A 27677-nucleotide genomic window follows, 5' to 3' on the forward strand; every position below is an offset into this window, starting at 1 on the left:
AATTCATTCATTTTGATGAAGAGAATGCTTCAACTATTTTTCTCTTTTAGTAGATTTCGGGAATATCTGGTGGGAATCGACCCCGTCATCCCCCTATGAAGAATCGCCGCTGCATTTTGTGCTGCTCTAAGTCAATCATGGATTAATGACAACGTACATAAATTCAGTGGAGGCATGTACTCATTGCCAAAATATTGCCAGTCTATCCGTATGTCAGGTCAGGTATAAGCGGTGAAGGACACTAGCGAATGGCAATTTTTAAGCTATATGGAATTCACTCGCACCACATGACTAATGAATGACACGTGACATAAAGAACGAAAATTTGAGCCGGTTGAATTTAACTTAATTCTAATGGTATTCTTATATAGTATAGTATTACTCTTATTACTGTTATTTACTTCGATCTTCGGTGATATTATTATCGGTTGATAATTATTATTTTTAGATTGATCAATATTTTGGGAGTGCGTAGCTCCAACGCTCCTTAGAGCTAGCCGCCACTGCCTACATTTTTAAATTGTAACATTTTTTTCAAAGTAGTGATACTATTACTAGATAATTAGGTATGCATTTGTAATTCACTCACCTTTATTGGTGTAGTGGCTCCAACGAAATATCCCCAAGCCTGAGCACAAAGGCTCGTGGTGATAGCAATCAACAAGAAATAATTCAGCCGGTACCACACCAACATGTTGCCGGTCATCACATAACTTATCGTTATGTAGGTTACACAGCAAATTATCTGCAAATAAATAAGCATTTTAAATACTGAAGCGTCACAATAAACTTCACATTGAAATGCAATTGTCACTGCTTCGGCTAGGTCGAGCTGTCTCGATACCAGCCGATGCTCTTTCAGTAGTATGGTAAAATATGGTTCTATGCATATCGGGGTATGCACGGCCCGCTTGCTCTTGCGCGGTAGTCTTGTACTAGAAGATGGCTCAAATAATGACCTGGCGAGAATTACGACTGGAGCGTACGTTGTTATGTGAAGACTGAAGACAAGCAGTGCAATGCACAAATGCAGGAAACATGGAACCACCTCTGAACACGAGTTGGGAGTGGAAATGGTGCCGATAACTCGCCTTGTTAGGAATAAGGCCCACATACCTGGGAGAGCAAGTTCGTGGCACCAAGAGACAATGGGCTTACGGCGTAGAGGGATTATGAGTGATTTTGCTCAACCCATTTGTGCATACTGAGATGAATTTAAAAAATAATGATTTACGGGAAATATTTACTCACCTGAAATGGAATTTCTAAAGCCAGCGTAGAAATAATATAAGGACCTAAGCTGTACCATTTGTTAAAGTGCTCTCTTTTTAATTTTTCCATCTCGAGTGGGACTGAAAAAACATATATGAATTAAACAATCAATCAATTATAATGATTTATCAGACGTTTTCTGTAAAAAATTTTCCATTTTTTGGTAAAATTACCATTTATGAAGAACCACTTCACAATTTAAAACTAAGGACGGTTTGTTTCGGAGAATTTGAACAATTCATCAGATTTCAAAGTTATTTTCTAGTTCTGTAAAAGATTTTTTTTATTTCTGTTATAATTTCAGTTCTGTAAAGCAACCAGCCTATATGTAATGATATAATAACAGAACTTGAATAGGACTTTCACAAAACCCAAAAATGAACATTGAAATTTGATGAATCGTTCAAATTCTCCAAAAGAACCCGTCCTAAATGTTATTTCGATATTTGAATTCAATACTTACATTGCAATGTGACGGACATTTTTCCTGTGTAAGATACGAGCAACAAAGTTCCATACAGATAGACATAGTTTGCCAGAACTTTCTCCGCGTCATTCCCGACACCTTTGTATAAGTATCCAAAAAGAAATGCTATGAGAATGTGAGCCAAGAGTCTCCACATCATCAAGCTCTGAAAATAAATACATTACACTGTTTATTAGTAAGAAATATTGTTGGAGGGGAGGGAAAAAGAGTTAAAGGATAGTTTTAATTGAATTATAAAAGTAAATAAATGTATAGTTACATAGTTTCGTCTGGTTGACAAGAAGTTCCTCTTTAGTAGCAGCCATGTTTGCCGCAATTGATTTGCCGGAGGGTGAATATTTTCTAAAATGGCTTCGGAGTCAAATGAACCGCTATCTTCCACGCTGGCTATCATTTCAAGAGACAGGTTCAGATTATCTTCGGAATCCGTTGAGTTGCCACAGATTCCTAAAATATTGAATAACACAAAAATAATGAATCTCTGAACTCTCATATAAAGAAAGAAAGTTCACCATAGAAAATTTGAGAGACCATAGACAAATGGAGAGTACACTCTCATTTAATGGTAATAAATTGAGGGTAGAACAGTGTTGTATTTACTTCTTGACCACCGAAGAGCACTAACGTAAAAATATAAATAATGTTGCATGTAAAGCTATGTACCCACGCTCGTCCATGCTTGATGTTTTTACACTCATTCGAAAATGTTTTAACGTGTGGACCTACTCACTCCATGCTTTTTGTTCGTTATCGAGTGAACCCCTCGATGCGAAAAAGATTCAAGGGCCGCAATTCTTACTCGATGTTCGACAGAAATTCGCCATTTGACTGAGCATCTTTGGTAATATATTTATGACATCTTCTGTCGAGCTGCTCAAGTGTGGGGACTCAACGACGAGCATGGTTCCAAGTCAACATGTTCGATCGAGTCAAACTGACGAGCATAAATATAACTGTGTACAAAGCTTTACAATACACCAACTTGATATTTATTCAATATTTAACTTACCATTCCTGGCTTGAATTACGTAGTTTCTAGATATTAGGGATTTGCTTTCTTCGTCAGCCTTTGTGGCTGCATTTGCTAGTTTTTCGAGATCTACGTTGTGTTCGCCTATAGCAACTTCAATAACTGAAAAGATTAAAATATTATGTACTTTTTTAGTTCACTTTTATTCCCTATTGTCAAAGGTTTTCATGAAACTAAAACACTGCACACAAAAATAATGAATTTCAATGTCAGTAGTGCCAAATACCCTTATTAATAATATGTCTCAAATCCAGTGAAATATTGGCAATATCAACAACTCTGGCCGCTGGGATGCGCAAGTGTAGCATGTTGCCATCAGAATGTATGGGAAATATTAGAAGTTGGAGGTATTAATATTATAGTGTAGTGCTAATAATAAATTGTCAAGTACATACTAACAAAAAAGATAGGTGCACATCAACCACAAAGATTCATAATATTGTCTTTAAATTGGTTTTTCATTATCTTAGGAGTTGTTCCATTTTCAAAAGTGTAACAAACCAGAGTGAAGAATTCGTTCCGACAGATAAATTTATTTATTTATTTACGCTTTTCAAGATTTTACAAGTATAAATAAATTACATTAGGTAGTGCATTTAAATTAACATAGTTATAATATTTTTATTCCAGACTGCATGAACAGGATTTGCAATTCAGTTCAAATTATACACAAGAAGAGTTTGGGCGGGAAAAACTATGGTTATGTTTGTTTTGAGAATTAATTTGAGGTTAAAGACATTTGTGATTAGAAAATGAAATACTAAGAGGATGAGAATACATATAACATTAATTTGATATTTTATTAATAATTATTACTTCATAAATTTACTTACGGAAATCTGCAGGGTTATGGAACGGCGGGCAATTTAATCCTTGCGACCCCAAAAAGCCCACGAGCTGTCTCGCGGGTCCCCTGTAAATGCATCGTCCCTCAGCCAGGGCGTAGAGGGTGTCGAACATGTCAAACAGGAGGGCAGACGGCTGGTGAATGGTGCAGACTATGGTTCTGCCTTCCTGGGAGAGACGTTTGAGGAGGGACACGCATTGGGAGCAGGAGAGACTGTCTAGGCCACTGGAATACAAGGAGTAAAATTTATGATTTATAGAGAAAAATGATTTAAAAAAGCAGTAAAAAAGTTGAGAGTAGCAAAGTCCTGTTTTAACTTGACGGTTTTATGTTTCGTCTGTAAATTTGTTCCGTTTCAAGTTCAAGATAGTGGTAATTTAGTTCAGTAAAGATTATTTTTTTCAAATGTTAAATCATTGAGTTTATTTGGATTTTCTTAATCGCATTTAAAAAAATATACCTTTTAGGTACCTACCTGCCAGAAGAAATTTTTAGAAAGAAATGTCATTGAAATAGTTTCTCTTTGGCAATGCAATATTACAAAGCAGTTGATTAAATAATTTGAATGATTTGTTTTAAAACAATCATTTGAAAAAATGCTGGGCAGAAACCCTTCCATTTTTGATATAATGAGAACTAAGTCAACCGAGAAAGCATATTATTTTAATTTAGCGTAGACCGGTGAAAAATCACAGAATAGACTGAATTCTTGAGAAATTAGTTTCCAAATTATTAAAACAATTCTTCTTCAAAAATATTATATTATCGACCATCATATCAATGTAAAGGTAGGTACTTTATCGCATATCTAAATTCTTCACACAATCTGTGTAAATTTTGAAAATGACACTTATTCAAGGCAAATCCGAGTTCTAGAGTTTATTGAACCAGAGTTACGCAGGACACACGCAAAACAGAAATTAACATTTTTGATGGTTATAAAGAGCTGTTTGAGGAACTGTAGATAAGTAGGTAAGATACCTATTTGCCTTTGTTTTATAATTAAGATGTTAGAATTATTTTTTTATCTTTTAAATATTGTGATATTAATAAAAAAATATAACTGACAGATACTTGCAATTGTTGTCTTTATTGTTGTGTATCTAACTATTTTTATAATAAATTAAAGCGTAGTTGTACGATATTATTTCATTATAATGTGATCATATTGCAATAAGCCATATTGTTTTTCCCAGATTCAAAGATATTATTTTTTGCCATGTGTAGGTACCTATAGTATTTATTAGAATAGTTTTTTTTTCCATTATCTATTCTATAACAAAGGAAGTCTGACAATGTGACATCCTGTCATTATTCCTTGTATGACAAATTCAGCAGTTGTTATGTATTCAGAATGTTCATTATTATCACATGACCACTGAAAAAATTATCCCTAGAAGTGTGATGTAAACCGATTTGAAAAAAAACTGTTTACTCCAATTTATATAAGACTAGTATTTTCGGTAAATATTCGGAATCGCTGGACAAGGATTATATGAAATATTTTTAACTAAAACCTTCTGATATACCTTAATTACTATAAAAGGAAACTGACTGCATTTGGGATATTTTTAATTTTAGCATTTTAATTTTTAATTAAGTGAATCGAAAATTCACTTTAGTTGTATGGGATGACAGCTGGAATGATTTCTGTTGATGACATTTTCTCTGATTGGTATTCGATATGAGTAGCTAGAATTTGAATCATTTCAGAATGCAAATTTTAGTTAGGTACTGTTTTGGCCAAAGCGAAAAATAAAATATTTTTATGTTACTTAATAAATTAAATAAGAAATAATTTCAATTATTTATATTTAGGTATTATTATAATTATTGTTTTATTTAACCTAAACTATAGTAACCCAACCTATAATAATCAAACCTAAACTAACCTAACCTAACCCATAATAATCCAACCTAACCTAACCTAACCTATATCCTAACCTAAATCAACACACCTAACTTAACCGATAATAATCCAACCTAACCTAACCTATAATAATCCAACCTTACCTAACCTAACCTGTATCCTAATAATAATCGAACCTAACCTATAATAATCGAACCTAACCTACAATAATCCAACCTAACCTATAATAATCCAACCTAACCTAACCTAACCTATATCCTAATAATAATCCTACCTAACCTATAATAATCCAACCTAACCTATATCCTAATAATAATCCAACCTAACCTAACCTAACCTATATCCTAATAATAATCCAACCTAACCTATAATAATCGAACCTAACCTACAATAATCCAACCTAACCTATAATAATCCAACCTAACCTATATCCTAATAATAATCCTACCTAACCTATAATAATCGAACCTAACCTATAATAATCCAACCTAACCTATAATAACCTCACCTTTTTTAATTTTTCTATTTTATAAAACATACCTACCTAAATATCTTTATTTTCTTTTTCGAGTTTGGCTAAAATAGTACCTACCTAGTATTTGCACATGGTAAAAAATATAGCCACTCGTATCTGGAATACTAACAAAAGAAAATTTTATCAACAGAAACCATTCCAGCTGTCATCCCTTACAACGAGAGTGAATTTTCGATTTACGTAATTAAAAATTAAAATGCTAAAATTAAAAATATCCCTAATACAGTCAGATTCCTTTTATAGTAATTAAGGTAACTCAGAAGGTTTTATTAAAAAATATTTCATATAATCCTTGTCCAGCGATTCCGAATAATTACCGTATTTTCAAATCCCACAGGATTGCGGGATATGATATAGAAATCCCGCGGGATAAAAAAAAGGGAATTAAATTGAAATCACCCTAATATTTCATACATTTTTAATAATTACCAATAATAATATTTGACTAAGAGGAAACTACAAGCCAAAAATGTGTATATTCTTGGTATGCCGTCACGAATATAGGTAATAGGCATTAAAATCGCTTGACAAACGGAGTCTAGCAACGCTTGATTTCAAGCAAAAAAGTTTATTTTTATTTATTTTGTGAACAATTTTATAAGAAAGCAAAGAAGTTAATAAAGGGAAACTGTCACAGATAATCTCAGCTATAATATTGTGTTTTTTAAAGTTGTTTCTTTTATGCGTTCATACATTTCTATTGAATAAAAATATCTTTTTAAGTAGTTTACATTAATAATTGTTATTGAGTAATGAATAAAAATATTTGTATTCTACTCAAGGAAAACGCTAGCAAAAGCTTCAATTTATCTAAAGCATATTTTTTGTTATTCATAATGTAAACCGATTTGTTATAAAGATTAATCGAAAATAGTGATTTAGCATTAGGCTTCGCCTTAAGGGCGCTGTAATATTTGGTATCTATATCTTTGATACTAGTACATTATAAAAAATATATTTAAAAGTTAAAATAGGAAGTCATTTAAGAGAACTTTTCATATCAATCATCTTTGGCACTAGTAATATTATAAAAAAATAGTTGAAAAAGTAAACATAATAAGTATTATATAAAGACCTTGATAAAAACTATGATTGTAAAAAAATTGCCGTCAACAGAACATCTTCATACAAATCCTTATTTTTTTTTCCCACGATTTGCCCTACAGAGGTCAGCTAATCATTTTAATTTTCCATTAAAAACACTAATAGCGTTATCTAAATATTTTTAATTGTTTTGTTGAAAAATAATATGTGTTTGATTAAAGAGTACGTAAGGAGCACGCTTTATGGGAGTTATACATATTTTTATGGTACTCGTACAAGATGTATAACTGCCTGCAGCCAGTGGAACTATGGCCTCATGATTAAGGAAAATTGTAAGGGTGAACGAAGGTGGGAGGGGAAGCAGAAATTAGTAAAGTAAGCTCGGCTGTTTAGAATTCATGGTCACTAATCATAGCTAAATTCATTTCAACCAAAGTTTTAATTAATTCTGAATTGGAGTCTCTAACGAAGGTTATTTTGTGTGTCACTTCACACTCTGGAGTCTGGAATGAGATGCAAATAAATATCACCAATGTAATGCAAAAGAAACGTAACTGCATTTCTAATGCTTTGAAAACCGTGTTTGAAGATTATTTGTCAATGTTATAACAACTGCAATATACCTACAAATTTTTATTTTTCTGAAATCAGTATAAGTTTTTTTTTGTAAAAAAATACTGTTTACTTAAATTAAAAAAAATATTAAATTTGTATGTTATTTATTTAAGTTTTTAATCCAGCAGGACTGCGAGGATAGTGCAATTTTCAGTATGCCACATTATATGGAACAAAAAAATATTACATTTAAAGAAATAAATAAAAATAATTAAAAAAAGAAAATGTAAAACACTAAGTACTGTAATTGAAAAGAAACGTATCCAAAAATGACAGAGAAATTAGATAAAATGCAGACACGGTATTTTTATACAACAAAGTTGGTGAATAAAATAAATCGCAATTTCGCACATATGATTAATTTTAGATCGCGGTATGTTAGGTAATATTAAAAAAATAATAAATGAATAATTTGTATAGCACCGTTTTCGTGAAAAAGCACCTCAAGGGCGCCAGTATAATGTATACATTAAATTATTAAATTTTGTAGCTACGCGAAAAAGCCACATCTTTTTGCCTTTTGCTGGGGTTTTGACCCTCGACCTATCTGTCTAAAGCGAAATAGCTTACCGCTTTGCCACAGAGGCGGAGGTCGTCTTAGAAATCAATTATCTATTATATAAAGTTGATTGTCTATTTGTGGCGGGCCGGCGGCGTGGATATGATTTGTATACAAATCTACAGTTTTATTCCGAAGTTGATGAAAAATTGCACACTTGAACTTCAAAACAAGAGGAAGATCACTGTCTACATAAGAATTCTAAAAACCACTCCAACCCATTTGCCTACCCCTTAAAGCAGTATTTTGATGCAACTCGGCGAAAATGAAAATGAAATGAAAAGACGAAAAATACTATCTACATCTGATTTCGAAAAATTCTGCATAAAACCCGGGCAAAGCCGGGGCGATAAGCTAGAATAATATATTATTTGTATTTTTACAATAGTAATCAAACATTCATAGAATAAATTGTTTTCACTCAAATCGATTTCTTCCGAAACATGCAACATTTTCAAACCGTAGAAAGTGATAAAAAAGTAATTTATTCTGACATCAGTGAATGTGATATCAATTAATCATATCAAATCAAATCAAAATAAATATCTAAGTAAGTACCTCGAATTTAAGCATATTACGGAAATCATGTGACATTAAAATTTGACATTTGATAGTTAATTAAATACGATAAGGGAATATCCTAGAACATTCTTACATAAGTCACAGTTGATTGGTTTATTTATGGTCACAGTGCAAATAAAAAAACAAGTGGCAAGCACTTAATTAGTAAGCGATGTAATTTGTATATTATTTTAGATAAAATGGCGAAAAAAACAGAATTATAGTTTAAATATCATTCAACCCGGTAGACAAACAGCGAGTTGAAGTGTTCAAACCTTTTACGTAAACAAATACGAAAATTAGTAGTTAAAAACCACGCCGCCGTTTTAGCTGTTTTATGTGATTAGGAATAATGATTCGGCATTCTTCGAATTTTGTATTTCTTCTAGACGTTGCCAATTAAATCGTAATAATTGCAATTTGTACAATATAGCTTTATCAACACAGCTGAATAGTTTTAAGTTTAATATTTAAAAAATATATTTTCGGTTAAAGAGTAGAATTTTATAAAACACACCGAATTTTATTACGAAAGGGTTACGTTTTAGGATTTGTTACAAGTGTTGAAAAAGCTAAAATAAGTATAAAAAAAAAACGCCCACAAAAACTTTTAAGAAATAGGGTAATTTCCCTGATTTTTTATTATTGAAAAAAATTATGATAGCGAAGGTATTTTCATTTTATCATGTTGACGAATACATTTTCTATAACGATTTAAAATGTGTCATTTTCAATTTACCGCCAAAATGACTTGTTAGTTTTTATTTAATGACGTTGTAGCCAGTTGGAACCGTTTCGGAATGTGCTGTTTTGGATCGTTTTTAAAATCAATAATTGTGAATGAAAATATTAAAATTACACATTTTAATACAATGATCAGAATCAGAAAAATAACTGTAATCTTCCACATGTTTTTAACGGTATTTTCATAGTTTTGGGAAACTATCCGATTTTCAGAATTTTTGCGATTTGCGCAAAAGTGAGTTTCCTTACTGCCAGATTACGTCACAAAATTAAACACAATGCAAAATCAGGAAATTAAACATGTATGCATTTATTCAAGTTTTTTGTTGGAATAAACATGAACAAATTATTGGCAGATGTCCAGCCAGAGATTTGCACTTACTCGTAATATACCAGTTTAAATGGCAGTGAAATGTAACGTTTGACCACACTGTTAACCCTTTCACCCCCAGTGTTAATTCAAATTAACACGAACTTAGTGATTTTTTTACTGTAACGGTAGCGATTTAGAAAAGCCATGTTTTTGTTTTCTTACACCTTGTATCTTTTCTGTGGCGTCTATTTTTTCCGCTCGGTTAAATCCCTATTCCCCCCACAAAAACGATACATATTTTGACATCTGCTGATTGTGGGTTTCATCGAATTTCTGCTGTCATTGAACTCGAATTACAAATATTTTAACACATAAAGATGTGTTCTATAATAATAACATCAGTTCAATTCACTGTTCACAGTCATTTGTCAGAATATCGTAAATGAATTTCAATGTTCATTCAAATTAACACTGGTAGTGACGGACATATTTTCGATTAGTATGGCGAATTTTGAAAGATTTTTATCAAAGATTATTTTTTTATTTCTGAATGAATTTTAGTTAAATTATATTTTTATTACTTTTGTGTTGTGTTTATCTTACCTTACTATTTAAAAAATACCCTCTGAAATCCAATGTTAAGCCAAATTAACGTGGAATAATAATTAAAAAAAAATTAAACACCAAAATTTTTTAAATAATTTTTTGAGGTATTATCAAGCATTACATATTTTATATATGTAGAAACAATAATGCGGGCGTGAAAGGGTTAATTTGTAATTATTATATTATAAACGTCCCGATGGGCTTTAACCTGACATAAATTTTACATGATTTATTGCATGATACAGTGATGACTGATAACAATAGTTTTTAATGGTTAGAAAACAAAACACAAACATATTGTAACTGAGTTTATTTACTATTACGATATACTGCTAATATCCTGATATATAATAACACTTTATCTAAAACATGCGAACACTTCAGCACAGGTTCTCCTAGTAAGGTGTTCACAAAACATTACCAGTTACCATTGACTACTTAAAACTACATCAATGCCAATTACCATTTACGTACATTTACTGATTATTTTAGACTCTGCTACCAAGTTTAAAATTAGGATTTTTTGTATTATTTTGCACTATTACCTGTAAACTGTATTATGTACGAGTATAGAAATAAATCAAAGGTAGAGAAAATAGAGAAAGTTATTTGAAGCCCAATGCATGGTCAGATATTTAATAAATACTGCGAGTAGAATGACTGTCCTAGAACGGGAGACCTTCCTAGTTGGACAGTCAAAATCTATGCTGTAATATTTTTGTAACAAACAAATAAATAAATAAAAAAGAAAAAAAAGAACGAATCTTGGCCTAAAATCGGATTCTTTATGATACATAGCCTATTTTTTTTAACAAGCCTGCATTAACTCTTTGACCTGTCCGAATTAATACTGAGGACCTAACAGTTTTTTAAGTTAGTTAGGAAATTTTATCATTTATCATTATTTAAAAATTTGGGTCAGATACATTAATTTGTGATTGGCGGTCGACGCGACGAGGCAATTTCATAATCTCATTGACCAACGCAAGAAGAACATGTCTACTTCAGAAGTTCAAGGTTATTTCAGAATATGTACGTATTGCTTTAACTTCGAGTAGGGCGGTTGCTGGTTCGTTTCGGATATTGAAATAGGCTTTTCTTTCCTTATAATTATTTCAGTATTAAGATGTTATAATGCTATGTATACATCCGCGAGCCAAAACTCAACTTGTGGGAAAGACACGAAGCAACTGCAAATGGCGCGAAACACCGCTTGCAGTTGATTCGTTCCTTTCCCGTAATTCATGTTACTGTTCGAGTTTCGGTTCGCAAATGTATACGTACACTTAAAAACAAGCTTTAGTAAGAATATTTAAAATCGATAAATAAAGCTGCTAGTATCTTACTTATTGTAAGATAAATTCCTTGATTATGCAGAATAATTGCGAAAGAGTAAACCTACTCAATAATTTATTTACTGAATACTAATAAAACATACATTAATATATTCAGGTATTTTTTTTTGCCATGCGGTGGAAAGCAAACACGTGGGTTTAGAAGCATTAGTGTAATTCGAAGATAAATAAATAGTTATGACCGCTAAAGAGGTAATAAACACTCCATTATTCTATGGTTATCTGTCTTATTTTAAAATTAAAAAGAAAAATCTGTAGACCTCCTAAAGCCCGAGCAGTGTAAGCAAGAGCGTATATAAGGTGGTGGGGGGGGTTCTAACCCCCCACCCCCCATCAGCCTCAGTATTGTGTAGGAAAAATAATATGCTGCTAAATACAACATTATATTATATTTTTTCAATGCGATGTAAATAATAAGTAGTGGCAAGTAGGTCTCAAAAATCTTTCCAATATATTTTTTAACCCCCCTCCCCCATTTTTCCCTTACCCCCCCCCAGGATCAACCCCCCCTGAGTATTGCGTAAGAAAAAATAGAATAGTACTAGTAGATTACATTCCTGGAAAATACAACAATATTATTTGCACCATCTCTTTTATCAAAGTGATGTAAAAAGTAAATTTGTGGTAAGTAGAGATCTAAAAAAACATTCTAGTAAATTTTCCGACCCCCCGTTCTTTTCTCCGTGTCCCCCACCCCTCAGGATCGAATCCTCATGCAAGCACACGGCCCAAGGGCCCTTTGTGTTATCTCCTATTTCACCTCATTCCTTTAAGTTTGTTTCCAGGTCGCGGGAGGGTTCCTATTTTCCCTATATTGATCTCCTGTAGTGGTAAGGGTTTTCTCATAAAAATTCACTGGGGTGGCCTCAGCTCTCTTCCTCAATTCCCCTTGGTTCCTCGAAGGCCCCAGGAGAGAAGAGTCCTCGGAGGTGAAATAAAATAAAACTCACGTGGTAGGCTCGTCCAGGAATAGCACCGGAGGGTTTGAGAGCAGCTCCAGGGCTATGGCCAACCTCTTGCGCTGGCCGCCGGACAGGTTTCCCGTCAGGGTGTTGTAGCACTCCTCTAGTCCAAGCATTGATAGGGTCTCCTTCACCTGGGATATAATCAATATATATATACATATTCTAAAAGTAAGTGTACAATGTGCGTACCACTAAAACTCAGAAACGAGTCCCGGTACGATCAAAGGAGTTATATGGTGTGGTAGCCCTGTATCCCCTATCCTTGAAGAAGGTTCCTGTTTTTACCCGAAAGGCCTGCTTTTGAAGATTTCTGGAAGTTTTGCCCTGTAGAAATTACAGTCCAGAACATTCGAGTGTATTCGAGAGCATTCCACAACATTCCAGAACATCCTGGAACATTCTGAAATGTTCGGGAATATTCTGGAACGTTCGGGAACATCCCGGAACATACCAGATCAGAATGAACTAAAAACGGGATTACAGGCCGTTTCCTGATACACTTTAAATTCGTAATTGTGACAACACAGTGGTATCTAAAATAGTATAAAACAAAGTCACTATCCGTGTCTGTCTGTTTGTGAGCTTAGTTCTTCTAAACTATTCAACGGAGTTTGATATTGTTTTCACTATCATTTAGAGAAGTTATTCCGTTTATATATATAGGTAATACACGGATATTATATTTATTGAAAGTAGAGAAACGTCGAGGAATGCCGGGTACACGTTAGTGCTAGTGAATAATAATTATTGTCAGTTGCAGTGTAAGCAGTATCTTGAAAGTGATCTAATAAAGCTGGAATGTTTGCAAAAGATCCTGCTCGATTCCCATAGAATAGAAAAAACAAGTATTAAGAGAAACCTCAGGTTAATGCTTTGCAATATTATCCAAATAAATTTAATATTTATAAACGTATCCGAAAACTGTTCTTGAAAGGTGATGAAATACGCTTTTAAATTGAATTATTATAAATAAACATATCGTTTCGAAAAGTTAAAATTTTGAATGCAAAAAAAAAAAAAAAATAATTAAGTGGTTCAATTTTAGTTTTTTGCAACTAATATTACCAATAACGAAGAATATTAAAAAACACACTTATTGTCTTAGATAAATGTGTTATAAACATTTCTGTCATCTCACTTTTTTGTCGTTTCATATAAAAATAAAGAATGAAAAATTCTTTTCAAAGTAAAAAAGTTTTTTTCAAATTTAACAAATTAGTAAATACGGTTTTCAGAACTTATATCTTGATAATACACAAAGAATAGATTTACATACTAGAATTTTATTTCAAATGCCATCGAAAGAATTTAACATAAATTTAAACGTGAGCCATGTTTAAGTATGACCTCTTAATGACAACATTTTAATTTATTAGATTATGTCGGCTAAATTATTGCTGCTTTAGTAATTTTGATAAAAAATGTCAAAGGTTTAATAATTTATTATCGTTTAGCAAAATCGTTTCACTAGGTCAACAACTACATTTCAGCATGTAAATAAAATTGCCAATGCTCATTTCCCAATACAAAGACTCCATACATTTTACTCGTCTTGCCTCCCCTCCGCTTAACCTCTCATTTCCCAATACAAAGACTCCATATATGTAATGTGTCTTGCCTCCCTTCCATTTAACATCTCATCTCTCATTTCCCAATACAAAGACTCCATACATGTAATTTGTCTTGCCTCCCCTCCATTTAACATCTCATCTCTCATTTCCCAATACAAAGACTCCATACATGTTATTTGTCTTGCCTCCCCTCCATTTAACATCTTATCTCTCATTTCCCAATAAAAATACTCCATACATGTTATTTGTCTTGCCTCCCCTCCATTTAACATCTCATCTCTCATTTCCCGAAACAAAGACTCCATACATGTAATTTCCTCCATTTAACATCTCATCTCTCATTTCCTGAAACAAAGACTCCATACATGTAATTTGTCTTGCCTCCCCTCCATTTAACATCTCATCTCTCATTTCCCGAAACAAAGACTCCATACATGTAATTTGTCTTGCCTCCCCTCCATTTAACATCTCATCTCTCATTTCCCAATACAAAGACTCCATACATGTTATTTGTCTTGCCTCCCCTCCATTTAACATCTCATCTCTCATTTCCCGCAACAAAGATTCCATACATGTAATTTGTCTTGCCTCCCCTCCATTTAACATCACCTCTCATCCCTTCTATGTGTGAAGTAGACTCCAATGTTTTATGTAGTTATGAATTTGACCCATTTAAAGAAAAATTTTGTATAATTTCGCATTTCATCTCTCCTTAATTAGAAGCGATGACCTAGAACATTGAAAAAATGGAAGTAAGACTCTCATCAGAAAACCATTTCACTTTTCTTTCGGTTAAATTTATTCTACAAATCAGTATTTTCTTTCAAACTCGATTGATTGATTGATGATTTGTATATTATTCTTTCAAGCCTTACTTCTTCTGTATCTAGGTATGTACCTGTATTTGCCTAACGGTTTAATTTTTATAATATTTTGTAAATGGAACGTTTACATACGTACATAAGACAAAAAATGATTTCTGCAGTAGAATAGTCGTTTTTTCTAAAATTTATGAAGGATGTTTACAATTTACAATACGAACCAGACAAAAATAAGTAGGTACTATTTTAATTTTAATAATTACGTTATTATTATCGTCTTATTTTGACATAATGAGAATATGTTAAAATGAGACGATAATATAATAATAACTGTACTCATTAATTTAGAAAAACTTGGCCGTGTATCGTTAATATTGTTCAAACTCCACAAACTATTTGTTGTGTAAGATTCTAACTGTCTAAATAAGGACTAACTACGGAGCTCGAGGAAACACGTGGAATTGGAAGACTTCATTTGCCATGGCTAAGATACTTGAGGCATGAGGACCGGGCTGGATGCCGCCTTTCTTCCCAATCTTCCTGATTACCTACCAGATCTCCTTCAGCATCACAACATTACCCAAACCAGGATGCTACAGTTCTATTGGCTTCGGGCAGTTGGAACTTTGGAGCGGTATGACATAAAACAAAAAATCGTAGAAGATAAAGAATTCAATGTTCAAACTCAACATGCTTTTAATAAAAATAACCATAGGATATGATAGAACACGACTGTATTGGTTTGCTTCTGATTACTAAGAACATTATGACGGTAGCATAGTTTTATGAGACTAATCCCAATCGTTTCTACTAATAGCCTGAAGGTCAATAGGTATATATTTTTTAATAAATACTAAAAATATATTTTATTATTTGAGCTTTCTTTTTCGAGTAAATTGAGTCCGGAGTTGGTCATTTTTTAGAACAAATTGAAAAAAAATGGTCACTTGTGGTTGGTATAAGATACGTCGAAGCATATACCTGACTGAAAAGGTGGTTGGTATAAGATACGTCGAAGCATAGACCTGACTGAAAAGGTGGTTGGTATAAGATACGTCGAAGCATAGACCTGACTGAAAAGGTGGTTGGTATAAGATACGTCGAAGCATAGACCTGACTGAAAAGGTGGTTGGTATAAGATACGTCGAAGCGTAGTCCTGACTAAAAAAATTTTAACTCTTCGATTGCCGAAAAGAATGGAAATAGTAATAAAAACCGAAATGCCCAGATCGATTTTTTCGAGATTCACCAATTTCACTCCTAGAGGGCGAGTTTCCGGACATCGTTTTTAAACTTTGTTTTTTTTAATTTTGGTAATTTTTCTTTATTTAAGAAATATAAAAATAAAACAAAAAATCCCAAAACGACACTATTTGTTTGTGTTTCAACAGACTCCGAATTTGTATTTTTGTTAAACAATTAATAATGGTTACCGTTTTAAAGCAGCATTTTCACGTTTTTTTTTAAGTGTGGTTTGGATATTATATTAAATCAGTATGATTGCTTTTACTGGACTATTAAAAAAAAGCTTTAGGTATAAACCGCATAGACAAAAACTGAAATGACTTATATAGCATAAACGTCTGAAAACCTCGAAACAACAAATGTATTTTGAGAGGATTGATAGTAGTGGTAGTCAAATTGACAAATGATTTGTTTTTACGTATGCAAAATAGGATTATTCTTTGAGGGTTAAAGCGTTGGATCACGTACCAATCGCAGGTCCAAATCACTTTGCAGAATAATTGGCATTGGATTAATCATTAATACGAAGAATAATTGATACGGGATTAATCATTTATTTACCGATTGGTGTGGGATCCTCATCACGATCCTCGTGGATTGTTGCAGATCGCACGACGTATGGAAATGATTGACTTCTAATGACCTTCTAGCGCCTTTGTTATTTGTGATACATTAAATATGCATTATTTGATTCAGATATATATTAATCAGTGAATCAGAATAACATCGAATGATTCAGAAGAATTTATTTATTTAAATCACTCATATGTTTTTCTTTGCCCGCTGCGCATTTTAACTTAATATACAAGCATGCGACAAAAAATATTGTTTTGCTCTCCAGGATGTCAAAAAACTACATAATCTTCATACGGTGAAAATCAGAAATTACATTTCTTACTTCTTTTGGTTTTCATCCCGGTTAGTCGATGTTCCCAGGAAAGGCATTATATGAATAATATCGGCTCCCTTCTTTCTCACAACATGAGATTATGTTTTATTATTCGAACAATCGGCAATTGTGCTAATTGAATGAATGCCAAAGAGAATTTTATTATACCTTACGAAATTCTTGACCATGCGTCGTAAATCAACGAAAAACTTCTGACTATTCCGGTTTTATTTTTTTCTCGACAGAAGAAAGTGGTTTCATAATATTAGACATTTGTTTGATAAAAAAATCCACGATTACATTAATATATAAATATTATGTAAGGCGTACGACTTTACACTTTTAGTATAATTTCTTATGTATAATTAAACGAGAGAAAGTGATAAAATTTTATTATTATGCATTGATTATGCTATTTTAAATAAAATCAAAACGACGTTCTCTGTAGCGCTTGTCATTATTCTTCTGATGTCATCTCGTATAGGAGGGTTGACTATCATCAGCGTAATTTCTTTACCCGTAGGCTGCAGTCAGGAACAATTCCTAAGAACTATGTTATGTAGACAATGTACACCTTTGACCAAAAGTAGGGTCGCTACTGGCCCAAACAGGCATTTGTCCGACGACTTTTGTGAAGTCTTTGTTTCATTTGAAAATCCTTATCCAATGTCCTCAAGAGGAAGCCGCTTCGGCGATTTATAGTAATTTTTTTAATCAAGTAGTTGATTCGATTGTCGCACAGCACAAAAATACACAACGCATATTGACTTGGAATTGTGTTGGACGACGACCGTCGCGACCAAGAGGTCACGTGGTCGGTACCCAGCGGATAATCAGAAGTAAAATTACGGCATGAAATTATCCTACACATATCCTTGATTATTTATGGCACACTATACCGAGAAAACAGGTCAGACAGCTAAGTCTTTTCAAAAGATTATTAATCCGTTAGGTACTTAATATTTTTTTTCATTAAAAGGTTAACTGGGCAAAAACCAAAATAATTATATTTGATTGCTCGTCAAAGCCTCTTTTTACTGTATTTTATTATGTTATTGGTAATCTTACAGGTAATTGATAGTTTTATGACCTTGAACCTTGAATGCGTAGAAGAAGATAGTCAATAATCGGTTGGAAAAATGCAGTTTTACCCTTTACGTCAATGCCTTTGTATCTGTACTATTAAATTGTTGTGTTTTAATTCAATAAAACCGTTGTTTCGAACATTTATTCAGTATTCCAAATAAATACAATAGTTAATAATAAAAATAGGAGAATTTAGAAGACTAACAGTTTTGCAAAACAAAGCCATGAGAATAATTTTAAGACGAAACAAATATTCCATAATAAAAATATGTTAAAAATTATAATAAAAACATTTATTCGTAATAATAGATCATTGGTTTATTATACATCATATTTGACTTCAATATTGACAAAAAGGTCACTGCTCAACTGTACATTACGGACCCGGTAAGCAGCTGCTTTTCAGCAGTGTATATACTTGTCCTCATATCAAATTATATACTCATATCAAATTCATGTTTCAATACAAACCATAAAATAAAATATAGGGAGAGAATAAAAAATGAAGCAAATTACAAATATACTTCAATTTAAAAAAAATATTTGAATTATTTGTCATATATATATGCAATGCTATGTAAATGTTAAATTAATATATAATGAATATTATAATATTCGTCCAATCCAAAATTCAAGATGGCTGACATAAAAAGTTGAAATAAGTCTCTTCAATTGCTTGTCAATTTACTATAATATTATTATTTTTTAAATGTCTTTCATGTTTTTTTTAAAGTTAGTCATATTGTAGAATTATCAACCAAAATATTACGTAGTTTGATACTTTTCCATTTTGAATTAACCTAAACATTCAAGCAAATTTGGTATGAAATAAAATCGATATTGAGTTATATGGCACATTATTTATAGTACATAAGGCTATATTAGTTTTTAAAATTTTATTATTTTTTAATACCTTACCTACTGATAAACTGATCGAATGTTATTCCATTAACATTAACCTTAGCCTAACCTACTGGTAAAAAAAAACACGAAATAGTCTATCCCTAATTTGTATCGCCAATTCTGTATCTTTATACTTTGTACGTTTCAGATAGTACTAATTGGAAACTATAGCAAAAACAGCAAAAAAATCATCAGACAGTCAACACATTTTTTTTATTATCAGTAATTAGAGTCAAATTATTTGAACTTGGATCTAATGATGAATGATACCCATTCTCAGAACTCTTTTTCAATAGATAAATTGACTACGACTTTGACCAATGATTGTTTTCGATGTTCGCCAATTTATATAAAGAATTATTTAAAACGATATGTAGATTTCCATTCCAAAAGTTTAGATTTTATAAATGTGAAAATAACGAATCATGTACTTAATGCACAAATCTAACCTAATTGAATAGGATATTTATAGAATCAACTGACAAGTAATGAAGGCTGACGCACATAAAATCCTTGCATGATTATTTTCTACGAGGGAAAGCGGTGGTAATAAAAATATATCTACTCAAAATGTCATGGATGATTTTTTGTAATAATAAAATGTCAAGACAAAAATTTTCTCAAATAAAATGTGTTTTGGTGACCTTTTTGTGTTTTGTAAAACGGCAACCATATTTATAATTAACCAATCATGGAAGTGTAAAAAAATGCGCCGTAGGTGAAAATTTTTCCATCACTAAAGTAAAACTAATAAATGCTGTCGATTATTATCAATCTGAAATTTAAAAAACACATCGAAATAGGCTTGTAATTTTAGGTGGCTTTTTCAAAATATTTTTGAGATATATTTTTTTTAAATGTTTGAATTTTTTTTAAATTTTTGGAAAAAAATTGATTATAGCACCAGGTAATCTGAAAGATTGTTATTACGAATAATGAAAACGTAAATAGGAATTATCAAAACTGAACAAACAAGAGTTTTTTTAGGTTCTTAGAAACTCCAAACCGAAGTAGATGCCAAACTCAAGAGCGGGGAGACTGAGGTTTGTGCAGGTTGTACTTTTATAATAAAAATTATAGTATCTGCGAGCTCTGCAGGTACATTACGGCCTGCAGCTTCTGAGAGGTCTAACCTAACCTAACCTAACCTAACCTAACGTTGGAGACAAAGCCAAAGCCCCTAACCTGAGCTAATCATTACTCCCAGGTATCATCACCACTCATGCTGTGCTTCAAAGCCCTTGGAGTTATTGTGCCCTTTGGAGGCTGCATTACTTGTAAACACTCGGTCCGACTAAGAAGCTAAACAACAAACCTGCAGGGTCTTGTGCTTGTCGCTCAGCGAGAAGCCAAGCTTGAGATGAGCGGCCACCGCCATGGCCTCTCCGGCGGTCAGGTGGGCACGCAGCTCATCCTCCTGTTGGATGTAGCGAGACAGCCGCTGGAATCGCTGAGGGGCGCCCTGAGGGCGCAACCTACCGTTCACGAACACCTTCCCTGATACGCCGGATGACCTACAAAAAAAGTTTCGTTAAACAAATATTTAAAAATAATCAACCCGTAAAAAATAAAGTGTTTTTATAAAAATATTTTATTAATAGATGTATTTAAAAAACAGAGAATATTTTTTGTTGTGACTGAGGATTTCTCTCCAGGGACTGGCTCTGCCGTGAACTTTTAAAACTTTTAAGGATAAAAAAAATAAATATTCGATTGACTGAGGATTGAACCTTCCTCCCCAGGGACTGAAGTCAACCGCGTTAACGACTGAGCAAAATCCCAATTGGTTCATAACTTCCTTTATTTCTTATATTCACTGCTGTAATGTCATACAATTTCAGATAAATGCTTATATTGGTTCCATGATAAAACAACACAATGACAATTCAACACACCTTTAAAAAGTGATATAAAGTCATTACAAAGATGAATTTTTTTTAACCTAACCTAACCTAAGCTACTTAAGGCGATGCACTACGTCGTGTAATATTTTAAATTGAGCCGCTATCAATAACAACCCTTACGAAGATGGCGATAAGGTTTAAATTCCCGCTTAACACCATCCGCCTGTTTTGATTTATGCAAGAAAAAAACATGGCCAAAAAGTGCCTTTTATTTTATTTTGTGGATGTTCAGGCATACATATTTAATTTTTTTCTGATCATTTTATAAATAACTTAATTTGCCACATTATAAAATAAAATCATAAACGAACATGGGTTCTTGAAACTTTAAAGCAGTTTTCATAGGCCTATACATTATTTTTTTCTGGGCTTATAAAAAGACTTATATAAAAAAAATACTCTATTATTTCAAAGGTCAAGATGTATTCTACTCGCAGTATTTAATTAAAGCATCTGACATATTTCTAGGCGACCAAATTTTCAAACCAAAAACACATGATTTTGCATTACTACGTATGGCATCGCCTTAACCCAGTTAATAAAGTTTTTGTTTCATCACTTTCCATGACTTTATATAACTTTTTAAAGATGTGATGAATTATCATTTTGATGATTTATCTGGTCACCGCTAATATGTCCGAGTGTGTATGCGTGATAAAATGCATTGTAATCGACAACGAGTCTAAATGCCGAGTTTCAGCTCGGTTGGATGTCGGGAAGTTGATTTGGGTTAATTTCCACTTCCGAGATATGAATTTATTCATTCAAGAAAACAAAAGTGAAATTCTAAAACGGTTTTCTGCAGAATTCACAGACAGACAGACAGTTTAACTATCTTTTGATGAATGTCACAAAACAGTAAAACATTACCTCTTTGCTATATTTTCAATCAACCTTTTCTAGTTGTAACAACGTAACATAACACAGTAATGTCACCTCGCATGTTCATTTCATATTATTGTAATTAGTATTTGTAAATTTTCATTATATGTACACATGTTATTTACACTTCTACTATTATTTATTGCTATAATTTTATATATATATGATTATTTTTTTAAGATTTCTAAAGCTTTTTAAACTTATAAAAAACATTCACATTTAAATAAATTACAAGGTGTAAACTTTATCTAAACATTAGTAAATGCCATATAATAAGATTATCATAATAAATCAGCCTTTCAACTATCAATATAAAATATACAATGTTTACCTCACCTCTGTCAATGAAATAAATGATCATGGCATTATTTTCAATTTCCAATTTAATTTTCTTTTTCACATCAATACAGTAACATATAAAGGTTTTAAAATGTAATGACTGAGACTTTAAAAACATTCTTTGGTTCGATTTCAAGTCGAATATAATTCTTCTATCAGGGTATCGATTATTAGATAATATCGTCGGTAGTTCCGCCTACAGATCCGATATTGTGAAGACATTGATATATTTTTCTATTTTTGAGACCGATAATTCGTGGTGGAATTCCATTATAATATATTATAATAAAACAAATAAAAAACTTTATTCCACTTAATTTTATTTTGACCGTAACCGGTTTCAGCTCGTCAAAGCCATCTTCAGACTGGTACACAAAATTCTTAGTCTACGGTTTATATACACAACATATGGGGGAGGGGGGAGAGGGGTAGTTTATAGGGTTTTAATCAATTTTATTTGTTACTAAGTCGTTTAAGATTGTGGAATTTCTAAATATTTGCGTAATAAAGGTAATTAGCTTACTGGAATTAGCAAATATTTAGAAATTCCACAATCTTAAACGACTTAAAATTGATTAAAACCCTATAAACTACCCCTCTCCCCCCTCCCCCATATGTTGTGTATATAAACCGTAGACTAAGAATTTTGTGTACCAGTCTGAAGATGGCTTTGACGAGCTGAAACCGGTTACGGTCAAAATAAAATTAAGTGGAATAAAGTTTTTTATTTGTTTTATTATAATATATTACATTGATATATACTGGCAACATTGGAGGTATTTCAAATTCCGAACATCAAACAAATCAAGTTACGTAAAAATGTGAATAAATTGGGAATGTTGAAATTGGCTGTTTTCTTTATGCGTTCATAAATTTCTATTGAAAAAATATTTTTTTTGGTGGTTTACATTTATATTTTTTATTGAGTAATTTATTTTTTCATTTGTATGTTTATTTATTTATTTTGTAAGAAACAAACAGCTTTTATATAATATGCAGTGATAGATATAAATATACAAGTTAACTGAAGTCAAGCCACAGAAGTTTCTTATGTTAAAGTGCATTAGAAATGAAGTTTTAGTTTCTTAAATTCCGAACATCAAACAAATCAAGTTACGTAAAAATGTGAATAAATTGGGAATGTTGAAATTGGTGAAATTCTAACCTAAATATGCATTGGTAGTCCGTATTTATTTTTTGGCAGTAAAAAGGGAGTTAATTTGTTAATGGGGTCCATATTTACCACATAATTCCGTTCATAAAACATCAAACCAGTAATTTTGTATAAAAACGATATTATTAACAAAGTTACATATATCAAAAGTCAACCGAAATTTAATTGACAGCCAAGGAACCGCGTTATATTTGGAGGGCCTTTTTTGTCCACTATCGTTAAGAGGAAGCTACAAACCAAAAATGTGTATATTCTTGGTATACCTTATATCGTAGGTAATAGGCATTAAAATCGCTTGACAAACGGAGTCTAGAAACGTTCGATTTCAAGCAAAAAAGTGGTTTAAATTAATTTTGTAAATAATTTTAAAAGAAAGCAAAAAAGTTAATCAAGTGAAACTGTCACAGATATTCTTAGCTATAATACTGTATTCTTTTAAAGCTGTTTTCTTTATGTGTTCATAAATTTCTATTGAAAAAATATTTTTTTTGGTGGTTTACATTTATATTTTTTATTGAGTAATTTATTTTTTCATTTCTATGTTTATTTATTTATTTTGTAAGAAACAAACAGCTTTTATATAATATGCAGTGATAGATATAAATATACAAGTTAACTGAAGTCAAGCCACAGAAGTTTCTTATGTTAAAGTGCATTAGAAATGAAGTTTTAGTTTCTTAAAATTAATTTGGTGTTAAAGGAAGGGGAGAGGAAGAGGAAAATAGGAAGAGGATAGGAGATGCTGCCGATACATTCCATACTCTCATATTAATAATCGATCTTACGCATTACTTCATATCGATATTTCTTTAGGTTATTACCAAAAATGTCAATGCTGTAAAATTTTTTATTATATTGTGCACATATACGAGGAATTGGGGAATTTTTTCGAATGTTTGTTCTACACGAGGGTAGATAAAATAAATCAAATTGTCGGGTTGATCTAGACGGAATATAAAAATTTATTAAATTGGTAAGTTTGGTGAGTCCAGACCATTATTTAGGATTTTAAATAATAAGATTTGATCAAAAATTAGACGTCGTGTTTGGAGGGAGTTAAAATTGTGAAATTTAATGGATTCGGTATAATTTGAGAAGTGTAAGTTTAGTTTATAATTTTTGTGTTTAAAATTTTTTTTTGAATTCTTTCTATTCTTTCGATATGGGCTTGGTATAAAGGAGTCCCGATCGGTGTACAGTGTTCCAGGTGCGGGCGAATATATGAGGTGTAAAGGGAATATAGAGTGTTTATGTTGTGGAAGGGTTTTGCTATGCGAATCATAAATCCCAGCATTTTATTGGCTTTGTTAATGATGTCATCAGTGTGTTGGATAAAGTTGATATATTTTACTTCATTGATGTGTGTGCCGTTTAGTGTGTATACAAAGGATATTTTATTTTTATTACGTGTAAATGTTAATTTATTTCAATAAGTTTGTTTAATTCGCAATAGACAAAGAGACGATTGAGGTCCTCGTGAAGTTTAATGCAGTCGTTGATTGATTTAATAACTAAGTATATTTTTTTATCATCTGCATATGCTAGGTAATTAGCATGTAAAAAACATTTGTGAATATCGTATATATACACATTAAATAATAATGGGCCTAAATGAGAACCTTGAGGTACACCGGAGGGCACAGAGAAGAAGCTGGACTTTGTTCCCTCAACTAAGACACTTTGAAGTCTACTCCAAAGGTATGAAGTGAGCCACCGGAGTAAGTCACCATGGATGCCTAATTGTTTTAATTTTTGAATTAGAATGAAATGGTTTACCTTATCGAAGGCCTTAGAGTAATCAGTGTAGATTACATCTACTTGGTTTCTATTGTCCATATTGCACGTTAAATATTCCGTAAAATTTACCAAGTTTGTTAGTACTGATCTTTTTTGAAGAAATCCGTGTTGTTGGTTTTGTATATTACGAACAATTGTTGTGTAAATTTGATCGTAGACAATTCTCTCAAAAAGTTTCCTAAATTCCGTGAGTATTGAGATTGGGCGGTAATTTTCAATGTTAATTTTTGACCCTGTTTTATGAATAGGGATTATAATAGCTTCTTTAAACTTTGTGGGAAATTTACCTTCTTTTAGTGACATTATAAATATGTTAGTTAACCTCTCAGACATAGAATTTTATTTATTATGTGTCCCTTTGAGAACTGTCAGAATGTGATAATTTTTGTGTTATTTACGAGTTTTACTAAAATCTTCATAACTCACGTTTTGGGAAACGTAGCCTCATTCTAAAAAATGTTTTGGAAAGATTATGAAATCCACTATCGCATTGTGTTGTTATACGTAAATATTTGCGTTTCTAAATATACATTTTATGAAAACGTCAAAAATATGTAAAAATCGCTTACCATTATTTCAAAGCCTTGAAAAATGTACTTTTTTCTGAGTAGCATAAAGGAATAACACTTTATATATTGAAGAAATATATTTAAAAACTATGAGTCACCTCAAAATATTAACCGTCCAAACTAAAATATTTTTAATAAATTATTTAGAAACGCAATAAATTATTAACGAACATCTTGACAGTTTCAATCGGCTTAGATAATGTCTGCAGGAAAAAAATAAATTATTTATCACTAAATCACTTAATAACACTATTTTTTGCATTTATTCTTGAACGTAAGCCCATTCTGGAGCTGTCATGTTGTAGATCAGGACCGGTTGAGTTGGAGCCGGTGTTTGTGCTGGTAGATGGCTTCGGAGGTTTGTTCATCAGAGCGGCCGCGGCTTCTAGCTGCTTCTGTGTGTTGACGGCGCGCTTGGTGCCGTCAGGGAGCATCACCACAATTGTGCCGTCGCTGGTCCAGCATTTGTTGTTAGTAAAAATAGCGCGGACTGATGTGAAGAGTCTCTTCCGTGTCACGGTTAGGGACTTCGTAAGGAGGAGAGATGATCCTTTCAGACCTCTCTTCTTCTCCCAAACGGATCTACGATCGGTCAGACATTGAAATTGTAGTAAAATAGGTCTACTCTTATTGGGCTTCGGGCGACCTAACCTCCTGCATTCCACGTCCTTGATGGTTTCTTCGGGGCATTCTAGACCGGACAGCACGGTGGTCGCAAGGGATATTGTATCTTCTGAAGATTCTTCTTTGACGCCGTGAAGTAAAAGAAGATGGGTCCTTGAAGCGGCGTCGATGGAGTCCACTCGGAGCTCCAGACGAGCCACCTCCTCTTGAAGGGCACATAATTCCATCGTCATCTTTGTCTTAAAGGCGGCAAATTCGCCTCCGAGAAGTTTAAGATCAGGTTGAGAGTGGCCGGGTTTATTTGTTGCTTTATTAAGACGTTTTTCGAAATCATTAATTGTTTCAGTAAATTTTAGGTTAAGTGATTCGAATGACATATTAATTTATTTCGGTGGGTGGGTAAGAATAAGTCACTGTCACTGATATATTGTATGTGGGATACAATATCACAAAAAGGTGATTATTATTGGTTATACGTGTTAATTTATTATACGATCACGCACTGCTATTAAATTACATTATTCAGTTAATTTCACACAATGTTTAGATGTTATTGTTATTTAATTAAGGACATATCCTAAAGCAAACAAACGACAACACCCGCGCGTCAGAAGGTAGAAATCAAGTATGTTACTCAAGCGAAGCGATAGGAAAACCTTCAATTTATCTAAAGCATATTTTTTTGTATTCATAATGTACACTAATTCGTTATAAAGATTAATCAAAATAGTGATTTGGCATTAAGCTTCGCCTTAACCGTGCTCGCGAATATTTCTAACTGTCAATAGATCACGAATTCAGCCAATATCGTATTGACATAGGGCTTTATCGATCGTCCGTACTAGAGCTCCAGGACGTTAAGGATGTTTTAGGATAAAACATTAAACAATACCTATACTATTTAAAGCATTTGAGATGAAACAATAATACGAGTACTTACACCAAGACCATGATTTTTTTTTCAATTTATTACCAAACAATAATACCGTCTTTGAGACAATAAATATTTGACCTAGAAGCAAAATATAGGTTTATTGCAAGTAGTTTCTTTTAATGCGAGTGGTTACGAA

The 27677-nt window shown here is 32.4% G+C and overlaps 1 protein-coding gene across 2 annotated transcripts in view; it reads right to left on the reverse strand.

The window, feature by feature from the left end:
* LOC149421057 (ATP-binding cassette sub-family G member 1) overlaps positions 1-27677 on the reverse strand; it is a 138338-nt gene that overhangs the window by 3337 nt on the left and 107324 nt on the right. For both annotated transcript variants that reach the window (XM_089635769.1, XM_089635771.1), the window contains exons 4-11: positions 20634-20832; positions 12789-12934; positions 3623-3861; positions 2769-2891; positions 2019-2206; positions 1736-1904; positions 1252-1352; positions 590-745 (exon numbers count right to left, since the gene is read on the reverse strand). In XM_089635769.1, the coding sequence (XP_089491895.1) occupies positions 590-745; positions 1252-1352; positions 1736-1904; positions 2019-2206; positions 2769-2891; positions 3623-3861; positions 12789-12934; positions 20634-20832 (1321 nt within the window). The remainder of the gene's footprint in view (positions 1-589; positions 746-1251; positions 1353-1735; positions 1905-2018; positions 2207-2768; positions 2892-3622; positions 3862-12788; positions 12935-20633; positions 20833-27677) is intronic.

This window comes from Hesperophylax consimilis, chromosome 9, assembly GCF_061612785.1.
Source record: "Hesperophylax consimilis isolate HC1 chromosome 9, BYU_Hcon_1.0, whole genome shotgun sequence".
In the NCBI taxonomy this organism is placed as follows: Eukaryota; Metazoa; Arthropoda; class Insecta; order Trichoptera; family Limnephilidae; genus Hesperophylax; species Hesperophylax consimilis.